The 24,083-nt window shown below is 35.4% G+C and overlaps 1 protein-coding gene across 1 annotated transcript in view; it reads right to left on the reverse strand.

The window, feature by feature from the left end:
* The window catches only part of LOC109539124 (head-specific guanylate cyclase), a 156,332-nt gene extending 136,525 nt beyond the window's left edge, over positions 1–19,807 (reverse strand). The window contains exon 1 of the mRNA XM_048660853.1: positions 19,548–19,807. Within this exon, the coding sequence (XP_048516810.1) occupies positions 19,548–19,727 (180 nt within the window). The 5' untranslated portion in view covers positions 19,728–19,807. The remainder of the gene's footprint in view (positions 1–19,547) is intronic.
* Between the last annotated feature and the right edge of the window lie 4,276 nt (positions 19,808–24,083).

Raw genomic sequence — 24,083 nt, forward strand, 5'->3', positions numbered from 1 at the left:
ATCTTTCCGTTATCCACTGTGATATCCTTAGCTTATTTATGTTGTTTTTAGTGAGAGTTAGAGAATAATATCGTTCGTGGATCGAAGCTTGCTGAATATTTTTCTGTCGATGTTTATTCCTGCCTTACACCAGTTAAGTTTTCTAATGGCGCATTGAAGAGCTCCAATGAAGAGCTTTGGTGACATTGTGTCCCCTTGGCTGACGCCCCTCTTCAATGGGAACTCATTGGTTTTTTCGTGGAGTTGCACAATTGCCGCCGATTTTTTATATATGTTATATAATAGGCGGGTGTATCTGTAATATACACGACATTGCGTGAGAGCCTTGACTAATTCTTTAGATTCTATCGTGTCGAAGGCTTTCTCGAAATCAACAAAGACCAGCACCAGTGGTCGGGTATATTCTATGGTTTTCTGTATTAGGTGTTTTAACGTGAGAAGGATCGTTGCTGCCGAAACCTGACCGAAATCCGGCTTGCTCTTTGGTTGGTATAGATTCAGTTTATTTTCCAGTCTGTAAGTGATTATTTTGGTGAAGTGCTTAGAGGTTTAAAATTTTGGACTTCCGTAGGGTCCTCTCTTTTCTGGATTAACATCATTAGAACTTTGCTCCATTCGCTTAGGATTATGTTGTCGAAAAGACACATATTAAATAGGTTTTGAATCTTTTCAAGAAGAACTTCCTCTTCCACCTTAATAGTATCTATTACTGTACCATCCTCCCTAGGTCCTTTTCCATTCTTCATATTTTTGAGAGCATTTTTAGTTTCGTCCTTAGCAATATCAGCTATGTTTTCATTACCCTGCTTATGTTTTTGTTGGTTTTCGTATAATTCTTAGTAGAATTCTGGGCCTAATGCGAGAATTTCATATCTGTCCAATGTCGTTTTGCCTTTGTTGTTTTCCAATTTTATAATTTATTTTCTGTGATTGTTTAATTCCGTCTGAGAACTTTCAAGATTTTGTTTTGTTCGATTGTTGCTGTATGTGCTCTTTATTATACTGTCCTATGTATTTCCGTATCTCCCGAAAGGGAGATCTCTTTGTTTATAGGTCATATTTCTTGAGGTACTGGGTTGTTGCGATTTGATTATCTTCGTTGCTCTATTGGTGCTTTGGTGGGGTGGCGGACTTTGTTCCCTTCTTCATGTTTTGGGCAGAGCTTGTTTGTTGCCTTCATTAGTGATTCTGTTATTACTTTATTCAGCTCGTTGATCTCTGCTGCCTCTGTGTTTTCCAGTGCTTTTGTTATAGTAGTTTCGATTTTTGTTCCTTTGTTGGGTTTTCTGGGTCCTACCATTTCCTCTTTAATGTCATTTTTGTCACTCGCGGACCCAATTTGCTTCTTGATGTTTGTGTTTACTCAAACTCTCACCAACCTGTGATCGCTGCCGACAGATAGTTGATTCAGCACTATTGCTGACTATTGCGGCTATCAAGTTGATTTTTTGTCAGCTATGAAATGAAATAGACTTCATAGTCTATTTCATTTCTTGTTTTGCCGTCCGGGATTGCTCGATTCCATCTTTAGTTTGTTTTTTTTTACCAAAGAAGCTATTCATTAGGTATAAGTTGTTCTCGGATAAGAAGTTTACCAGAGTTTCTCAGCGTTGGTTTAAAGTCCAAATTTACCGAGTACTGGTTCCGATTCTTCCGATTCTACACCTATCTTCGCATTGAAGTCTCCATACACTATAGTGAATTTGATTCGTGTAATGCTGTTTTGACTTCATCATAGAAAATGTCAACTTAGTTGTCTGGGTGGTCTATTGTGGGTGCGTAGGCTACTATTACCTTCAATTTATATATACTGTTTAATTTTAGGATCAAATATGCTTCTCGACTATATACTTCTTTGATAACTTTGATATTCTCTTTATGTTTTTTGTTGATCATTAGCTCTACGCCTCCGACGCATTTATCTTTTTATCCAGTTTGGTACAATGCGTGTCCAGATTTTACTGATATCCAAACTTAACCTCTTTGCCTGATCTCGAATAACTCTATGATGTCCCAGCTGATTTTTGATAACTCCTCCTCTATTTCAAGCACCTTGGGTTCCGATGATAATGTCCAGGTGTTGGAGGTGGCAATTCTTAATTCGTTTTTTCTGCGCTGTTTTGTAAATTTTTGTCCTCAGAATCCTTGTGAGACCCGTGTAAATTTGAGATTGTGGGCATCACACCCAACTCGCCTGGTATATAACGTCTGTTTTTGAACTCGTCATTTGAAGGTTTTTAGCCGTTAAAACGCCCCGCTCGGCCAGTGCGTGTTGGCGAGTTCGACAGGGTTTGGAGGAGGAGAAGTTGGGAGTTATTTAAGTTAGGACATGGTTTCCCCTGGGTTGAGGTAGTTGGGTATCCATGAGCTCTGGTGAGTAGGTAGGTTTGCTATTCCTGAAGTACATCTATCTTCTGCCGGGATGGCAAAAGAGCCCGCTACCTACGTTGGATTAGTACGCGCAAAATTTATCCCATCAGTACGATTACTGTCATGCGAACTAACCTGAACATTAAATGAATTACGCACGTGGAAGAAAGCTAAAATACATCACCCCATTATTTACCAACAAAGTTAGCGATTCATAGAATATGTAGCAAGTTTCGTATAATTGACACCTAGCGATACCCGTACAAGTATTATATTTCAAGAGGAAATTTCCTTAATCAAAGCGAATGGACTCCGCCGTTATTAATAAAGTTTGGGAGCATAAAGTAACAAGGCAAAACTTGGCACAATTCATTATCACTCTCTGAGTCTTTTAGCAATTAAAAGGATATATTGTTTAAGTTTGAACAATTTTATAGCTTTGCTAAGGTTTAAGACTTCCAATAGAGTTATCCAAATATCATAAGTATATATTTTTCATGAGACTCAGAAGCCTTAGATTTAATGTCCTATATCTAATTTGAGTCAGTTTTCAATATAGAACCAGCTTCTGATCAGCATGGTGGTCCATAATATGTTTGCCAGGAACTTATGCTGATAGTTGCTATTTTCACATTTTTGATTTTACGTTTCTGCTGCTACTATTCCTCAATAATTTGCCTCATTTGTTATTTATAATATTTTTTCGGTTTGCAGATATTTTATTAAGAAACGCTGTGCCAATCGCCTCGTCAAATTTTGTCTCTCGAACTCAGGAATGCTAATCATTATTTGCAATTTCCTCGGAATCCCAAATGAAAGCGTAGCAATTAACAAAATATACCTTTAAATCCTTTGTTATACCAACAACTCATTTAACTTGTCAATGGGAAGCGACACCACTTCAATATTAGTGTTTAATTTAACGCGCAAAATAGTGAATAACAATCCTCCTCCAGAATCTCCTGACAAAATGATATCTTTGAGAGGCACTGAGCAATAAAAGTGAATACATTCTGATGATGTTTTTCTTAACGGTTTAAACCGAGCGGACGTAAAGACGCAAAGTAGCTGTGAAGGAAGTTCAATTTTATTACTCAAAACAAAGCAGACAATAAATCTTGGCGTCTGTTGACAATTCGCAAGCTTGAAGTAAAAAGATAATACCTTCGAAATCGATTTATTTGAAGAGATTCTTATTTTGGGTTGGATTGCTTTTTAGCAGATTAACCTACAGAACAGACGTTTTCAGCTCCTGCTCAATAATTATGTAAAACACTTAGAGTCGGAAATAAATTGAGAAAATGTTAATTAAGTACTTCGCTTTCCCACACTTTGCGGAAGTCAACGCAAACTTATAATACGAAATAAGAATAATTTTATATTTAAAACTAGTAATCGTTCGATATTATTTAAGCTTTAAAAGGTGATGATCGTAAATCTTTTTCGTCCATAAAGCAACTTATCTAGTTGAAACCGAGCATGGAAGAAGGGCGGCAGCAACACGGAAAATATATTAGGTGTGCTCATCCAAATTAGAGCTTATTGGATACCTTTTTATGTAACGCTCTAAATTGAAAACCAAATATTAATCTTAGTGTTCAAAATGACACTGTTATTTAGTAATTTTGTTGACCAAATTGCGTGTTTGGAAGCTATGAACATCGTGTAATACGTAATACATATATTTTATATATACCTTCGTTTTAATATATTGACTTAAGTCGCATCGTCGCATGTTATCCGTGTTCGGTTAATATAAATGCATTATGGTAATACTAGATTTATTTGGCCGCTAGAATAAATAATGTAAACAGAAAACTAGTTGAGAAATCGCACTGTTCTGGAAAAAAAGTTTATAAGATTGTGTTAGAGAAATAGTAATTTTCCGAAAATTAAAGCTGGAAAAACCATCTAACTACTAAATTACTTTTGAGATAAGACGAAACGTTTTTATTAAAAATGGAACGCGAGCAGTATACGTTGAACTGAAATGCCCGTATTTGCAGACAATGTTTCTTTCTTGGTCCTTTCGTCGACGAAAAGCTATTTAAGAGCTGAAACTCTAATAATAGCAGGATTTCATAAGTCCCGTAGCGTTAAAAACTGCTTTAACCAGATTTAACGACAAAGTTATGCAATGCTTTTAAAGCAAAATAGGAATACATATTTTTTTCTTAACTTAAATACAATATATAAAAAAATTAAATTAATATTTTCCGATATTTGTCGTTTGACTTTTTCGCCAGTTTTTAGACTCGCTTCAATTATTCTCTAATGCCCATTAAATTATAGTGCAAAAATATGCTCCTATTAATCTTAAGGGACGCTAATAACCCACTAAGTCAAATATTCGGTTGAAACTCTAAAGCCATTATTTATTCCTTCGTCACCTCCTCAAGGATTTTGGCAGTAACGTCATGCCATATTTCAACTAAATGTGAAATTAAGACGAGGGATTCTGCAAAGCTTTTTGTTAATGAGGCAATAAACCCCAAAGCATGAACAGATAAGCTTTTTCTAACTACATATTATTTAAAGATAATAAAAATGTTAATAAACACTGTTTTAAATAAACACTTTTTTGCCTCTTTTCTTCTATTGCAACTCGAACCTCGCATGCCATGTGTATTAATAATACGGCAAATATACTTATCACAAGTTTTAGTACATAGCAGTAACGCAAGCGAATGTTGGCTCTTTTTTTGTACTTTTTGCAAAGTAAGTCCTGGTTCGAAATTATCGCCAGCAAATAAATTTCAAGTTGTAATTTTATTTACCCAACTACAATATATTCAGTATAAAGCAAAAATTATATTCAGTATAAAAAGGAAAAAAAATTAAAACTTTTAATGAATTTTATTTTCTATAATACGATAATACATATTAAAGTTGGGACCACACTGATCCCATTTTCATTGCGCAAAATTATTATTATTTTAGCTCGTTTATTTTACGGTTTCATCAAAAGATTATCAATTTGGTTCCCATAAATAGAAAGGAGACGATTTTATTTAATTTGAAGCAAACCAAAGGCTTTGCAAAAGGTCAAATTTTCCGCATCTTTCAAACTAAACCCCTGTATTGCATAGTACATCATTAAATCTTAATGATCGAAGATCACGCTCTCCCCACTTGGTTCTTAGGGCAAGTGCTCGAAATATTCGTTTTTATCGGTAACTGTGGCATACTGTTCGACTCCAATTATTTTAAACTTCCCAACATAATAAACATTGGAGCGCCGAACTTACAAATAACAATCAATTTGCTATTCCATAACGTATTCATGAGAAGAACGAAAAACGAATTATTCCGTCCTTATAGTCAAGTTAGGTACCAAACTGTTTAAAAAATTACGCGCTGCTTTTATTAGATTAATCCATTTCGTAATATTTCCAGTTTTGCATAACTCCATTTTGATAGGTTTTATTTAAAATAATACAAATAAAAATAAAAATTTTTTTTTTTTTTTAATTTTTAAAAAAATAAAACAAATTGTAAATTCAATCTATAGTATACCGACTTGTAACGTTGAAACTTTAAATAATCTCATATTAATTGTATTTTTACTATATACATTCAAATGTAATTTAAATATAAATCTATAATATTATTATAATTTTGCATAGTTTCTCAAGTACTAAAGTATTAAAATACACTTTTGTTTATTTTAATTTATTTTTATATGGTAAAGTTTTTCCGTCCTCTTCAAATTATCTGGGTATTTGAAATTTTCAATTGCTTTTCTTGTTATCCTTCAAACGTACAAATGTGTTTGGTACAGATGTGCTTTTATTAACAGGGTTTTCTAGCTATAGATAAGTGCCTGCGCCGCAACAGCAGATTTGGTCGTCTGTCCGAATCTGCAGCTTGCCTTGTGTATATGTAAATATAAATTGAGTTTAAAGGCCCAAGAGAAATAAAAATTCAGGATTCCTGATATTGGAAGCGAACCAATGATAGTTGCATTCGTTAACTTTTTACATTTGTACCTAAGTCTTGAAAAAATTGAAAATATGGTTGCTGTTCTTCAGAGTTTCCAACGCAAATCCTTGAGCGCAGCGACCGAAACGGACTAAATCTATTAATCTTCACTTAGTAATAAAAGCATTTATGAAACATATTTCCCTAATGACACGACAGATTGAACGTCTTGAGCCGCCGAAAGCTGGCAAATACAATTTTAAATTAATTATAACATTCTACACTGATCAATGTACGTGGTGCAGATTTTTATCCTGCTGCTTACTGGATTATCCATTAAGGCTTAGCACCGTTAATTCCGCATCACTTTAAAACCGGGTTCGATTGTAAAGACGGAGCTTTGAATAGGTTAGGCAAGCATAATGGCTTTTTGAACTTAAGCCTTACATTTAAGATGTAAAAGATGGATTTTCCCAACTTTTAGAAGCACTTTCAGAATAATGCCTAAAATTTGCCAGACTCTAAAAAGTGTCACAAGATTGATGAGCTGTTGATTGCTTGAGAGCCTTGACAGGTTTCGTTACATTTTTTGAGCCGTTCTTTCAATATTATAGGGTTTTTAGAGATTCAAGTTGTAAGCTCTTTCACTTGGGAATTCAAAATTTATAAATGTCCGATTGGTACAAATCTCTTGATCAGGTACTATTTTGTTTTTTAATCTTTGTCACTTTTCGAACAGAACAGACACGGAGGACAATGTAACTTATGGCATCAAATGTAATGTTTTATAATAACTTTGATTTGTTCTATTAAAAGCATCGATGTTAAAATTTTCAGAAAAGTGTGATGTTTTAAACTATTTACAAATTCAAAAGCCTGTATAGTGTATTTATTTTTTGTAACTAGCTCTGACTTCAAACGGTCTATCGCTTATCAAAAATTATGTTCAAGCTTCGCTCTATGTGCTAGGGAATTGTTTGACGAACCCTAGTTAAATTATTACAAGCCCTAGCTGTATGTTTATGAGACGTATTGCTATTTAATGTTTGTCAAAATAGGCTTATGCAACATACATTTCAAAGTAAAAAAGTGTACCATCACATTTGATAGGAAAAAAATTACAGAAATTAGTCCAAATTCCAACTACTTTATATCGCCAATAATGGTCAAGAAGGATTATTTGCAGGAAAGCATTAAATATGAAAAAATGTCGCGAAAGAAAGTTAATGTGTTCACCAGCCAAATTAATTTCATTCATAATAATTCAATGCCAACATTAAAGATTTCGAACTAGTTTCGACCCTCCCTAACATTGATAAGATATTCCCGGATAGATCGATTGGCAGAAGGGGACCAATTGAATGGCCTCCAAGATCACCGGATTGAACATCCTTGGATTGTTTCCTTTGGGGACATCTTAAGTCCTTTGTTTATATAACACAACCTGCTGATATTGATGATCTTAAAAGGCGAATTGCAGCAGAATACCGGTCAATTCCCGGTGAAGTTTTCCGAAATGTTAGGGAAGAGTTCAAAAACACCGGAGAACCAATATCTGAATTCACGCAAGTTTAATTCTTTATACTACAACTTTGAAACGCGATTCTTCGGAAGCCTCTGGACAAAAAGCAACGAAATAATAACTAGTGTAAAGAGAATTGAACTCCTTCTAAAACGTTGTGCCATTTGACCCCGCCTTCACATTTAAGATACAAAGGGCGACAACATCTACCCGTCCTAGGGGGTTAAAACAAGGAGGCTAAAAGTTTTCATTTAAAGTGTGTACCTTACAAATAAACTTGACGGGTCTTTCCGATTTTTCATATTTTTAACTGCAAGAAAGATATTAAGGGTGGGAAGTTTTCAAATTGACAGCCTGTATAGTCGGGATTACTTTTTCCTCAAGATCAATCTGGAACAAAGCTACATTCATAATTCTACATGTTCCGTATACCTTCTGAATATTTTAGAAGTTTGCTCTTTACTCCCTCCAATGCATTAGCTAACGATAAAAGTCAAACAAACATAAAGTAAATTTCAACTTGCCACCGTGGAGTTTGAACTTTCACTAATGCAACATGTATCTTCAATAAAAACTTTAAAGCTTTCGGTAAAGTACTCTTTTTGCTGATTTATTTTCTCCCATGATAGTGGATGTAATAAATTTAGAGATTTAGAGGCTCTATCTATACGCTCTTCATGGCACAAAATAAACATTTTCTACTGACAGGGAAACCTTTTGAAATGCAGGAATTTAGTTTCCCAAAATGCAGCAATACAAAATTATTTTGTAGATAGGAAATAAGACGGACAAATATAAAAATCTCTTTTCATTTCAGCTAATCTTCTTTTCAAAATTTTACATATCATGGACGCACTTAGGTACACCAAATTTGGTCAATCATGCTTTTTAAAACTTGTGTCTAAATCACATTTAACCAAATAACGTTGAGCTTCTAAAAGTAAAATTGTCAATGGTTTCGTAACCCAGCTTCGTTCCAAAATCGAATCGCAAACATTGAAATAACAAAAACGAATGGAGAGGTTAATACATCAACTGATTTCGATACGTCATTTATTTCTTTTCGCACAAATCATTAATCAATTTTCTGTTCGTGACCCCGGAGCAATTTCCATTTGTTTTTCCTTAATTATTATGTTGGCAGGGACGATTTCCATCGGGCAGGGAAAAACTGGTAGTGTTGAAAATATACAGGGTGTTACCAGTGAACCATTAGCGCGATACGGAGAACTGGGTACTCGAAATTGAACTGAAAGCATTAGTAAATGTGGGGATGTTTAAAATAATAAATTTTAGTTGTTTCTTTCTGTTGCGATGACTGAACTAATCATCTTCTTGATCTTAAATTGTAGACATGTGCATAGTGGACTACAATTGAATAATAAAATAGTGCTGCCTTTCTTTCTCGTATTCCGTACTCAGGTTTTATATCATGCGTTATGTAGGATTTGTATTTACTGTCAGGTGGTTAAAAAGGCATGAAAAATAACATACACATTTATTGATTACTTTGAGACTTCAGTTTTTAAAAACCAATTTTATTTCAAATTAATACAATCAATGTTAAACATTTACTGAAATCTTAATGAATGAACTTGAGACCGTACCTAGCCATAGTCTATCGGCTATGACTTCTTATGACTTCTTACCGGAAATCTGCACTTTTGGAAGGGCTCTCTCTTTTCCTGTGATTTTTTAAAATTTTCTACGGAAACATTTTCAAAGCACTTTTTCACGCAGTATTCGATAACGTAAGCTTCATTTGCGGTAAGCAAGTAATTGGCGCGTTATTAACAAAAATAGATCTTTTTAAATGGGACACCCTATAGGGTCAATCATTTTTAATTTGTGCTTGAAATTATCTATCCAAAATATACCATTTTCTATGGTATTCTCAACTATTCAATGAAATATACAGTGCTATTTATCATTTTTTCAAGTGCAACTGCAAGTGCTCGCTTTGAACGGTATCCAGAGAGGAGACAATCATTAAAGGACATTTTCGCAAAATTGCAATATAATCCAAAAAATGATGGTGAATTTGAGATTAAAAGACGAAAGAGATTTCAATAAAATAGGGATAGGACTTAGAAAAAACAACATTATTGGTAACCGTTGAAAATAATCCCACAATATTTACGCGAAATTTAACTACATTAACAGGTCTGCCAAGAACTACTGTTAAGAAAACTTTGAGAAAATATGATTTCAAACCGTATAGAACGAGAAACCTTCATAATCTGAGACCGGAAGATTCTGAACGCCGAATGAATATTTGCCGCAGGTTCCTGGAAAACTGTAACCAAATGGGCGATTTTTTCCGTTCAATTGTATTTAGAAATACGAAGCAGTAATGGAAATTTCAACTGCTACAACTCCTAAGCTTGGGCACGACATAATACTTATTCAGTTGTAGAGCAGAGGAATCAAGGGAGATTTGTATTTAATGTGTGTGGGCAGGTGTTTTCTGAGAATGCATTATCAGTCCATTGGCTTTAAGTGGCACTCTAATATCAGAAAAAATATGTGGGCATTTTAAGGCAACAAGTAGAACCCTTAGATGATGAGGTGCCGCTTACGGAACGGGATAATGTGTTTTTCCAAAAAGATGAGGGCCACCCGATAACGCTGCAATATAAAAAAAATTGTCGTGAATGTTTTGTAATAAATGGATTGGCAACTAATCTGCTATTCTCTGGCCGGCGAAATCATCGGGCTTAATGGACTTTTACCTTTGCCCATGGACTTTTACCTTTGGGGACATTGAAAAACCTCATTTAAGAATTCCTGCATCTCTCTCCTGCATTGAACTGATTAAATTCTCAAGAAATGTTCAGAAAATATGTCATCTATGCATTGGGGAAAGCGCTAGACATACATTACATATATAAAATATACCGCTGAAATAACGGTCTATACTAGTTCTTAAACTGCCTTATTGTTAAATTCACGGTTGGCGATAGGTACTCCAAAAAACTTTAGACATCTCCATTTGATAGAATTCTTAAGTGAGACATAGAATGTGCTATATTTTTCCAAAAGTACTTTCAAGCGCAAGTTTAATATGACAAAATATACAAAGTGTCCGTTTTAAAAATATATTTTTTGGGAATAACTGGGAAAATATTTGCATACGCAAATGAAATTTCCATTATCGGATACTACGAGAAAAAGTGCTTTAGCAATGTCTCCGAAGAAAGTCAAAAGAATCACAAGAAAATAGTTAGAAAGCCTTGCCAAAAGTACAGAATTCTGGAAAAGACCCTGTATCTCTAAAATTGTTAGCGATATTTACATAGAGTTTTTGTTATACAAATCGAGGCTTAGACACGGACATTAGTTTTGTCTATCTGGTATACAGGGTGATTCAAAAGTTGCGTCATTCCTTTTAAGGGGATATAGCGGCTCACTTCGAGAGCACGATTAAAATATTGAAATTTTTTTTATTTCCTAAAGATATATTAACAGTTGAAGAGCGAATTTCAACTTTTTTATTAAGCATTATTTTGAAAAGGTTCCATGTCTGATTGGTAGCCTATTGGAATACTTGAGCATTCGAAAATTTTTGATTTGTCATTAACAGATAGTTACAGATAGATAGACTTGCCAAAATACCCCCAGATTACAAGTCCAGTGGAATGGCGCCAATTTTGAATCACCCTGTAGGAATAGAAGTTTCAATTTAAAAGTGTCCAATTTGGCCCACTCTGTACAGCAGAAACCTGAGAAACAGTACTCGGAAAGAACTCGATAGAGAAGCCTTTCGAAGCAACTATAAATAATGTGTTCGGAAACATGATCAACAAAACTCGGGTGCCTTTGACTTGGAATTTATGGTTTCCTTATCACCTGTTTGCAAAGGACACCATGATGCTGTTCTAGTTTTGTCACTGCAAAATGAACCTGAAATGTTTCTAGTTCATTTGAGAATTGTGATGTCACAATGCACGAAATAAAACAAATATTTCAGTAATAAAAGTAAACCGATGGCAGATAATTGAGTTTAGCATCACTGTAGTCATGGGACCAAAAAGCGATCAGTGGAAGCCTCAATTAATCAATGGCGCCGTAGCCAATCATATATATAAATAAGTTTCGGCTTAAAATTTGCAACGATAATTTATAGAGTGTCTATGCTAGGATGCACTTTTAGACCTGGTTCAAATTATGTAGGCGACAAATTAATTACTATTTAAATAACGTTAATACAAAAAATCTTCATATTGTCGTAGATAATTTATTTTCGTAAATAAAAGCGCAAATAGTCTGGGCTCGCTTCACTGTTTGAACAAATTACGGAATATACAATCTCTTTTGTTCCGCAGAAAAATGTCTGCCCTTATTTGAAATAAGCGGAACTTTTGGCGTGTGTGATGTCATAAAAGGGAACCATGGATATTCTCTCGATAGTAATTGCTTAGAAATTTGAAACAGCAAGGTAAATTTACGAACAAAGGACTATTTGAATATAATATTTTTAAACAAAAAGAAGGATATATATGTGCGGTAATAATGAATATAACTACTAAATATTTCATTTTATCCTAATTCATAATTTCTAAAGGTATGACCACTTCGTTACCATCTTTTATTTCTGGGTTTGATTATGTTACGCATTTGACAATGCATTCTAAAAGTTTTCCTGTATTTGCATAGCGCAGCCAAGAATACAGAAGAAAAACGGCCCTAAAAGGCTTTCTTATTCTCGGCTGCAAATATTGGCGCAATGCCAAAGTAATTTGATCGATATGACATAATTTGCTGCGGCATTAAAAGCCGGTTCTCGTTAGAACAACTTGGAAAATTTTAATAAAGGAACAAACTTAAAGCCGTTGTGTTTTAAGTATCAGCTTTTTAATAATAGTTCGATATTAATGGAGAAATGTGTGCGAAGCGAGCTTTGTATACAAAATACTTATTACAAGAAGAAACGCTAATAGTATATCAAGAACTGTACCAGAAAATTTTTAGACGGATTAGCTGGACACGATTTTTATCGCATTATCGTATTTGCATCTACCTTTCATTCATCTGTTGGTTGCAACAACACTCGTATGTTTAGGGGTGAGGGTGAATGAATGGGAAATGTAAATATACGAAAGCAATTGCAAAACCCATAATATTTGTTTCAAAATTTAAGAGCCGAAATATGCAGTTTCTTTTGCCTACCTGCTGTACAATCGGCCGGAAACTACTTGTTGTCCCCAGGCGATCTTGCGTCAGAATAAAGCTGAAGCTGCAGAGATTTTAGGCTTGAAACCGGTTTCAAGCTTCAGCTAGAAGTGCTCGAAAAATATGTACTTACCCAGGATGTCCTTGATACCTTGTTGTACTCACTCACACAGTCACTATTTTATCAAAATTTAAAAATATTCCATTTAGCGACAATAGACCACTGGGAGAAACTACGTTGGGTGATTATTTGACTTGCACATCAATTACCAAAGAAGAGATTGAAAAAACTATACGTAACTTAAAAAAGAACAAAACAACCCGTCCGGATGAAGCACCGGCAAGCTTTGGAATGAAAGAGGGGTCGCAGCGTTGCATAAAAAGTGTAACCAAGAAATCGCATGCCGGAAAATATGAGGACCACAGATTTATCAGTCTGATAAGATATACGATGAAAATTTTGCTAAAAATAATACTCATCATATCAGCCCATGCACGTCCACTCCTGAACGTAGGCCTCTATCATCTGTCTCCACGCTTGTCTGTCCTGAGCTGTCGGTATCCATTTTTTCCGGCTTGGTGTTGGATATCTTCACGCCAGCTTGCCTTCGATCGGCCCACGCTCCGCTTAGATTGTGTCGTTCTCAATTGCATGACTTTTTTCGTTCATTTTACATCATATCTCTCGACATGGCCCGCCCATCGCCATTTGTTTCTAGCAATTTTACTACATCCTTGACTCCTGTTCTCCTACTGATCTCCTGATTTCTGATTTTATCTCTGACGCTCACGTTCAGAATCCGTCTTTCCATTGGTCTCTTGAGTACCCGTAGACGGTTTGCACTGCCTTTAGTTATTGTGACAGTCTCGAGTCCATATATGATAACTGCAAGTAATCAAGCATTGCAGACCCTACGCTTGAGGTTAATGGGGATTTTCGGTTGCTTAAGTATACGCCCCAACTTGACGAATGCAGCCCAAGACAGTCCGATTCTTCTGGCGATTTCAGCAGTTTGATTTTCTGACCCGAGCATGATCGTGTGACCAAGTTATACGTAGCTCTCAACAACATCGCTGTCAGCAGTCACAGCGATATGACTTTGGCTCAAGATTTTCGTTTTGTTGAGGTTCATTTCTAAACCTACAATCATAGATGCCTGATGCAATTCCTGAATCATCTGTTCAAATTGGTCCTCGTCGCTACTTATCAATACGATGTCGTCGGCGAATCTAAGGTGGCTAAGGTACTCTCGATCTATGTTAACATCTTTGTCCCCATGCCAAGTTTTAAAAGACACGCTCTAACGCGAGCGTAAAGAGTCTGGGTGAAATCGCATTGCCCTGGCATATACCTCTTTCAACTGGGATCTTTTCTGTAACTTGGCCTTCTTGTATTTTAATGTGTAGGGTATCGTGATTATAGTTATATTCGATGATGTCTGCGTATCTGGAATCAATTCTAGCCTCGTTTATTGCCTGCAACACTAACCACGTTTCCATGATGTCAAACGCCTAACGGTAATCGTTGAATGCCAGATGGAGTGGAACGTTATATCTTCTGAATGAACAGTTTGGATATGGTCTGTTGTACTGACACATCTTCTCAATCCGGCTTGTTCAATAGGTTAGTAGAAATACAGTCTACTACTCAGACCGTTCGTTATATTTTTTATGAACAGTTTGTAAAACACGGACAGCAGGCTGATAGATCTGTAATTGTTAATGTCTCTACAGTCGCCTTTTTTGTACACAAGGATCACTCCTTCATTTCTCCAATAATCAGGAATCTCATCCTCTTTATGAGATCTTTTTAAGAGAACGATTATTGCTTTCTTAAGCGCTTCACCTCTCGCCTTTAGCATCTCAAATGTTACCCGGTTCTCTCTCGGAGCTCTGCGATTCTTCATTTGCTTTAGGGCTGATCTCAATTCTGATGCATTTATTACTGGCATGTCTTCGGAACCTTCATTTGTAACTCTTTCTCTTGGATTTGCTGGATTTGGAACCAATTGGCTATACAGGTGCAGAGATAAAAGTTATGAATGATGTGTTTTATTATAGGAATTAATAGCTTTTCCCTTGACCTTTTGGATCGCAAGGCCCTCATGTTCATGCTACTCTCAATCGTGTCTTGTATTAATAGGGTATTAAACTGTCTTAAATCCTTGCGTCTTGCGTTTTTCACTCTTTTACTGAGCTGTGCGTATAATTGTGAAAGCCTATCTGTTTGACGCCATTCCTTGAAAATGTCAGCTGTGTTGGTGCTGATTTTTTTAATGTTTAGTTTGTTTCTTTGTAAAGTTGACTTCTTTAATTGAAATTTTGATACTTTTTGGTAATGTTCCCATCTATTTCGTTAATTTCTAAGTTTTGCAAGAGTTCTGTTCGTTTTAACTTCTTTTTACGCTCTCTCCTATACTTTTATGTATATATACTCCTATACTCTTTATGTTTCCTCAGTTAGTCTACAGTCGGTGTCAGCATTTTTCCCAACAGTTTTTTTCGTTCGACTTGGATGTTGATGATGATGATCACTGCCCGTATAAAAACGCTTTAAAACGGCTACGTCGTCACAAATTTGTTTCTTTTTTGGAGACAAGTATTAGCATAGTGAGCTAAATATATTTGAGTTCCCACAAGGGTTCACCACAGGGGACACGATCGTCGTAACACAAGGTATTGACCAAAACTGTTTCGATTAGAGAACGGACGTGTTTCGCGTCTGTTTCACCCCCTAAGAAATAGCTGTGGATCGTGGACAACACTGGAGACTCATGCCGCTACTCTTGCTATCCGGTGCATCGGGAACCCGTACTGGAAGCAACATGCTTAAGTGAAACCAGAAAATATTTAAAAGTCAGGAGGAGAGCGAGGCAGGCGTGTCTGCTGTCTTTACTCTTAGTCAACCTCTATTCTAAGGTAACTTTTTAAGATGCTTTGGAGGACGCAGAAATGGGCATTATAGTTGATAAAGTATGGATTAACAACACGTTACCGTATGCCTTATGTATGCCGACGATACTTTCTTGATAGCCAAGAATGTAGACGATCTACAACGAATAGTAAATATAGTGGAGGAGAACACAGTAAATCCATAGGCCTGAAAACTAATGCCAAAAATACAAAATTCAGTTGCAGACGCCTGGCAATGATAACTCGAAAACTATATAAAATAATTTGGGGCAGTACCCTTTGCAAGAGTGGGTAAATTTAAATATCTGGGAATATGGCTTTTTGAAGATTTGACAAGGGACAAAGAAGTAAAGCGCCATATTGAGCAAGCACGATTCTTGAGGTTGAGAAGTGTGCTTTCCTGCTCGGACTTTGATATCGACATCAGGATAAGATTAATGGAATGCCTTGTCTGGTCGGTGCATCTCCATGACGTGGAGAGTGGGACCATGAAGACAAGAAGTTTCAGCAAACTGGAGGTCTTCGAGATGTGGCCGTGCCTCGAAATTTACCATAAGAAAGGCGGCGTAGTTAAGATCACTTCCTTGGAAAGGGAGTTTTTAACACAATTTTATTTTGATTGATATGGATTTCAGCTTCAAGATACAACTGTTCGTTATTACAGGCTTGTGAGAATATATACTGAATTAATGCGGATGAGTTTACATGCTATTTGTGAAACTAAAGAACATTATGTGCCTCGTAAGCATAGTTAGATATTTCAATATGCTTAGCTGCGAAATAGAATATCATGAATTTGTGAAGTTGGCTAAATAGGATATCATAACTGCGTACCCTATTATGCGAACCCCAAAGTAATGAGCTCTTACAGTTTAATAAGTTATCAGTTAAAGTGTTCAAAACGTTTTCCAATGAAAGTAGCATTAATTTTTATCTAATGAAAAACTCAATATTCGTTTCTTGTACAATGAAAATTTTTCAGTCCATTGCCTTTAGGTGGCATAGTAGGCAAAATACCTTCTTGGCTTTCAAAACGAACTAAATTCGCACTGATTTCTATGCAGAGAGAGAAAACAATTTCCCGCCGGTTATTACATTGCTGGATTCTAAACTAGATATATATTCAAAGCAGCTCAGTACATTTTGCCGAAATACGTATAATATTCTTTAAATTTAGAAAGACAACTGTTGTTGATAATTTTGTATTGAAGCGATATTATGCACGCTTCTATAACCATATCGGTGTCATAACTAATATTCCGGTCTTTTTTTTAAATCTGTTTCCGTAGTTGAATACATCTTTACTGGTTAGATCAAATGACAATTCGTCAACACATACAAATCTATTATGTCGAGGAGAACCACCATAAATATCTTTTGAATTTGAAAATGCTAAAAATGTAAAACGATACGTTCACTGAGAGTAAGAATTCTCACATATTAAGTTTAATTTAGGCAAACAGTCAGAGCTACTCCCCAACTACCATCACATTGAAATTTTAAAACGGAATTATGGACCATTTTCGAGTGAAACATAATTTTAAAGAACTTACATTTCCTATCCAACCATGTGGGTAGAAATAAAATCGGACGATCCGCTCGAAATTAAAAAAATGTGGCACGTTAAGACGATTTATTTTGAAAATTTGTGGAATTGACGATTTTAATATATTTTGTGAATCTCTCGTAATAATCGAATTTTTCAGTTCTTGCATACTACATATTAAGGGGTTTTGTAAACAATAGTTTGCACGCGAGAACAAGACACATAGAGTCAGATCTGGAAACTCTGATGGCCTTTGCCTCTAATCTCTGCTCTCTCTTGCTACCAATCCGTTTGGCTATTTCGCTAAATTTATTCAAACATCTGGGTCCTTATTTTTCGGAAAATATAATAGAGCCACTTTAGTTCTTCTACTCTAATATTTAGAAAATCGAATGAATAAAAATGGGAATATGCTACTTGCTGAAGAAAATCGGCAATACTGTAAGCTCCGCTTTGTTTTGATTTACAAGTTAGATCAATTGAATCGAGAAATCAATAAATTACCACATATTTTGTATATTAATATGTCTGCCTTGGCACGACACATTTTCGCTTCTTCCTCTAGACCCAACCAAGTGATTTTCTCTATTTGGCTAATCATAAAAAATGTAATTTTCTTCTATTTAAAATTATGTGCCGCTCGGTCGGGAGGGCGATTTCACATTTAAGTTTGAATTAAATTAAATATATGATCTTCTCTACTTAAATTGACGAAGCTTTTTAGTTTTTGTTCTTAAAATTTCAAAGATATTTAATTTGGTTCGTTTCGACAGGAAACAGGGATATTCGGGGTGATTCAAAATTGGCGTAATTTCTTTTAAGGATTTAACGAGGTTCACTTGGAGAGTGCGATATTTTTATGGAAAATATTAACAGTTGAAAATAGAATTTCAACTATTATATTGAAGTGGTCCCATGTTTGACTGGTATCCTATTGGAATACTCAAGCATTCCAAAAGAAAAAAAATAGATTACTAGCTCAAATTTTGGAAAATTTTTACTTTAGAAAAGTACTCTCGTATAATTTTTTTCTGAAAATTCAAAGCGGCAATGATGCTTTTGGTCATTATCGGGTAGTTGCAGGTAGATTGCTTTTGTCAAGGATAACAAGCATTTCTCCAATTGTGGCTTAGTTTGAAGCTTCGTTCACAAAATGTACACCAATATAGAATATGCTATGAGTTAAGAGCGAATGCCACAGTAACATGGCAGGAGGTGTACATGCTTACACAACAAAGAGGGCGATTGGCAACAAGAATTGAAGTAGATAGTGGAGTACCAAGAGGTGTTCGGGTTGCAGACATAAAACTGGACAATATTGTGTGTTAGCTTCAAAAGAAGTAAGTGAGTTATATAATTGTAATGATATAAAAGTTTACAGAAAACTGTCGAAAAATATTTGCAGAAATAATAGTTTTACAATGGACAAAATCGCTCATCGTAAATATAAATCAGAGAAGGTTTTAGAAAATATCTCTAGGTATGTATGTTTCAAAATTTCTATCGGAAATTAAAATAATATTGTGTAAAATATTCATCAAAATTTCATGGAATGTGGTTAAGCTTGAACTTTATAAACGAATACCTATATCACATACATCTGCTTAAAATCAATTCCTAATAAATGGAATACAAACCTAATATTCATTCACTGCTTTACACGCATTGAAATAAGGGGGATGATCCATCATATCAAGTCTATTATCCTGAATACAAACAGAGCGACAGAAGCTGAAATGATTTTCGTATGGTGCAAAATGATGCCTTGTTCTCAGATGGATGTGTTTCTATTGTGTGTGCTTAGCAAATATGTTTAATATACGCATAACTTGGTAAATGGATTTTCCTATATCCGAATTCATCCCAACTTAGTAAAACTTTTTGAAGGATATTGGGATCATTTATTTCCCGAAGCACACCTCAAAAATAAGCATTTGAATGTTTTATTAATTACAAAAATTGTACACTCAGCTAGTTACCTGTCTATCATTTTATCGGTGTTCATCCGATTTATTTTGATTACATTTTGCCTTAATATATACCTCATACGAGTAAATATGTAAATATTTCCGAAGCCTAGTTTTACAAAAATTTGCTACTTACCGGTGGATTTGTTAAAATAAGTATAGCGGAGTTGAGGTGTTTCAGATTCAAAGTATTTTTATCTTCCTCCTCTTCTTCGATGGGGATCTGCAGGGAGCCTTGTCTGGTGGTTAATGCCCTTTTGAATGGGGCTTTGCCACTACTTTTACAGCTTTGTAGTTGCTGAAATGGACAAGCCATTTTAACTTTTTTCCCGAGCCGCTATTCCCAATATGTAGACTATTATATAGATAGTTCAGCGTTTATCCATCACTTTGCTTTGATCTGAAAATCGAAAAATAATTCAATTTAGTGCTAATTTAACTTGGGCCTAACCAACTATCAGCTGATGGCTATGATCTCATTAATGAGTTACATCAGTGGTTTGTAATGCAAGCAATGTATACATTGAAGCAAAATAGTTCAAAGCAAATTAACTTAGGCTTTGGAGTTGAAATAAGCCGCGGAGGGAGATTTAAAAAATTGGGATAGTTAAAGCTCATGATAGGATAGAGTACTTTAAAAGTTTAAATATAGTTTTTGAAATTTGAAAACTTGCAGCAATCAGTCTGCAAAACATTATAAAAAAATGAATGGGCTAATTTTGAATTGGCCTTGTTGCACTCGCAAATGCTCTTTTCCTCATTACCATTCCGCGAATGATGGAGGTCAACTGACAAAGGAAACATTTCTAATTCCAATCAGTAGGCAAAAATTTAAAGTTTCAAGAATTCGATTGATAATAGTTGCCAAATTGATCACCAAATTGTTTAACGTAATTCTATAACCTTTATTTGCAACAACAGTTTTAATTTTACTGGGGAATTTTTGGATTTCGTATCGCGGATTTATGTCAAAGAGAACCACAAAAATTTGTGTCCTTTTTCCTTGTAATAAACAGCCTACCGAGTATTTTTCACGTTTTTCGTGTAGAATATTGCATCTAATTAGAGTCTTGCCAATAAACGCATTTTTGACATTTTAATGCATTTTAGGTATTCAGGAGAATATTAAAAATCTAATCATAAGTGCCCTATAATATAAATATTTGCCGGTATTCATGGTTGCTGGGGACATTTTTCGAAAAGTTGATTTGAATTTTTCTAACTAAAAGTTTTACTCAAGTTTAAGGAAGTTTTGTTATGGTTGTTATTTTATTTGCAATGTAAATATTGTAATAGCTTGCGAGATGATAATTATAAGAGTTTAAAATATGGATTAGTAGCAAGTTTACACTAAGAAATAATTTGCAAAATTTAAAAAAAAGATAATGTTTGGGAGCAACAGCAATAAAAAAATTGTTTTAAACATTTATTTCCGTACGTCCCAACTAAGCCCTAGTAATCCTTTAAACAGAAAAACATTCCTTCTAAAAACAAGCTCTACAATTATTTAGTTGTATATCAGAATAAAAATTTTATCAGGAGTAATATATTTACTGTCAACTGAACTCGATATGTAAATCAACCAGGCATTAATAATCTTCTTTTGTATATAAAACTGTTGTGTTAGTTTACTTTAATATTTACCATATTTTTCAGTTTAGTGTGGCAGGGAGCATTAAATGTCATTTTAAATTGCTTAAAATTACCTAGTAATACCATACGTAGATATTTCATGCCGCGCGTTTCCCAAAAAGTTGATTAATGTTCCCAATGTTTACGGAAAAGAGGAATATTCTGAATTTCATCTTCTCTGCTCTATGGAAAATTCGAAACAAAAGTCATCTATAATTTACGACCTACCCGTAGGACCCCAGCAGAATTTCCTTTGAGTGTAGTTATTGGTTCCGGTTCGATTTATTACCGATATTCTGCAATTTTTACGACAGGACTATTGAAGTGAGAGGAGGTAGAACATAAATATTCAGAACGTCATGTGCCGGTGCTGGATTTTTGCTGTGAAAAATTTTCACGGCAACTTATAAATATTTGAATAATTAAGTGAATTTTCGCAATTTCGGGATAGTCAAGTGTATGAATCAATATCAGGGAAGCGCAATAAATAAATTTGCTGTAATTCATGCTATTTTTTGAACCGAAATAAAACAGCTGCTCAGTTCTCGGCCAAACTCTACTGATGCAGAATTAAGAAGGTAAGCCTGCTTCTGCTGCGGAAGCATGAAGTGAATATATGGCTGAATTCTCTAAGATATCAGGAGAAACAAATTAAGTTTGGAGAGGTCTCCAGATTCTTCGTAGTGTTCGAATAGCAAATTAATATAACGTTCAAAAACATAAATTAGTGACTTTTTGTTAGTAATCGTAATACTGTTGTGTGAGCTATTACGAGAATTGTGGGGCTTTCGATCAATGGTTTGCCAATAAGAATACGATTTTTATTGTGGCAGAGCTTCTGCTAAGTGTCGACAATATGTTCCATTTGGGCCTATGAATACAATGCATTATTCATAAGCCCAAATGGAAAATATTGTCGACAATTAGCAGAAATTCTGCCACAAGAAAAATCGTATTATACTAATTAATACTAAACTTATGTGTTCTATATATATGTTTTGTGTTCTATTCATCCTCTATAAACTCTAATAACTCATAAACTTTCTTGAAATAATAAAAAATATTTTACCATTTGATATACATACCATGCCGTTTGATGCCATTTGATATCATAATTAGAAAAGCTATTAGCTCAGCTACCGCGACAAAAACTTTGCAAACGTCTGCAGAAATAGAATGAGTTGCCCCCAAGAGCAATTATTAGTCTTCATCTTCTTTTTCTTCTTAGTCAGCCCTCTATCATCCACTCCTGGACATAGGCCTGGTCATACTAATCTGTCTTATGCTGTTTGAGCCCACCTCTTTCCGACATGTTGATTAATGTCCTCGAGCCATCTTGTACGTGGAGTTCCTACGCTGCGCCTTGTCAGTCTTTGTTTTTATGCTAGCTTATATGTCCATCACGACTGATCTTGTTGTGCGGCAGGTCCAACCTACTGGCACTTCAATTTTGCAATACGTGCTTTCACAATTACGACTTCGGTTCTTCATCGGATTTTTTCGCTTCTTTTCCTGTCCCTAAGACTGATCTTAAGCATCGTTCTTGCCATCGTTCATTGCATTCCCCTTAGGTGATTTGTGGTCTTTTACGTCATTGCCATTGTTTGCAGACCATAAGTCGCTACTGGCAATATGCAAGTGCCTAAAACTCTTCTTTTAAGGACAGCCGAAACCATAGAGCATACAGTGATACATTGTACTCTACGGATTTTTCTATTAGTATTCTCATAGTTTGTAGATGGTCTATGGTACTGAAGCCCTTACGAAACCCCGCTTGGTCCACAAATTGGTAGTCATAGAACTTGGTGCTCATCCTACTGGTGATAATTTTGGTGAGTAACTTGTACACATTAGACAGAAGGCTGATTGGCCTGTAATTCTCAATACTACAGCTATCCCCATTTTTAAATAGCAAAATTGACGCTCTGGAAGTCATTTATTTAGAAGAGTCTGCAGAGGTCTTTCGATTTCTTTACCACCTAATTTTAGCATTTCGCAAATTTACGGTTTCTCATTTTTCTCAGAGCAGCCTTTGTTTCTTGTCGAGATATCGCTGGACTATTTTCGAATTCCACATTGCATACAGGTGCACCTTCATTTGCTAAAGCAGGTCTCATGGAAATATAAAGAATAGCATAAAATTTTTGGATGTGCTCAGCAATACTCTTGTTGTCCGAGACTACATTACCTTGTTCGTCATTTATTTAGATGATCTTCCGACTGCCTGGGGATAGTTTTGACCTTGAGACCCTTATGTTTGCGTTATTCTCAATGACGTTTTCGATAATTTTAGTGTTGTATGCTCGGATGTCTTTTCATACCTCTTTATGCATCCTTCTGTTCAACTCCTTATAAGCCGGTGTACTCCTGGAAGTGTTTCTCCTTTGTTACAGAATCCTCAAAGTGTCTGGACTCAACTTGGGACCACCCTTTGGTCTGGTCACAACTTGGGTTCCTTGGTTTCGAGCAAATTATCTTGACCGTAGTGTAGATATCATTGGTAATTTTGGTATTGACTGAACCCAACTTCCTTGTCAGTTCTTTTTGGTATTCATCTGTTCAGGTCAACCAACATTTCTCCTCTGTGATTTCTTGTACACAAACCAAAAGTTCCGATGTTATCAAAGTCAGTCGTGTTTCTTTGTCCTATCTTACATTTGAGGTCGCCACCTTGTAGTGGGTTTTACATGCATCAATCGCTTTCGATAAGTCCTCCAAAATGTTTCAATTTCCTCATCCTCTGCATTACTTGTTCGTGCATATCCGTGGATAAATCGTCTACTGTATCGTTTGCTGCGTTTAAGCACCATGTAAATGACCCTGTTAGAGGCCGATTTCATCTGTGTTATCAAATGTTCTAGATTTCGTTTGATGAGAAATGCTACACCGCCTTGATCCTTTTGTGTAGTGCGATTATTCCGATGAAGAATGTAAACCTGATTTCAGGACAGTGGTTTCCTCATCTGGTAGTCGTGTCTGAGGCCGCGGATATTGCAATTTATATGTTCAAGTTCTTCTTCTAAGCTGATGAGATGTTCGA

Source organism: Dendroctonus ponderosae, unplaced genomic scaffold (genome assembly GCF_020466585.1).
Source record: "Dendroctonus ponderosae isolate FM_Combo_2020 unplaced genomic scaffold, Dpon_F_20191213v2 Dpon_F_20191213_1, whole genome shotgun sequence".
Lineage (NCBI taxonomy): Eukaryota > Metazoa > Arthropoda > Insecta > Coleoptera > Curculionidae > Dendroctonus > Dendroctonus ponderosae.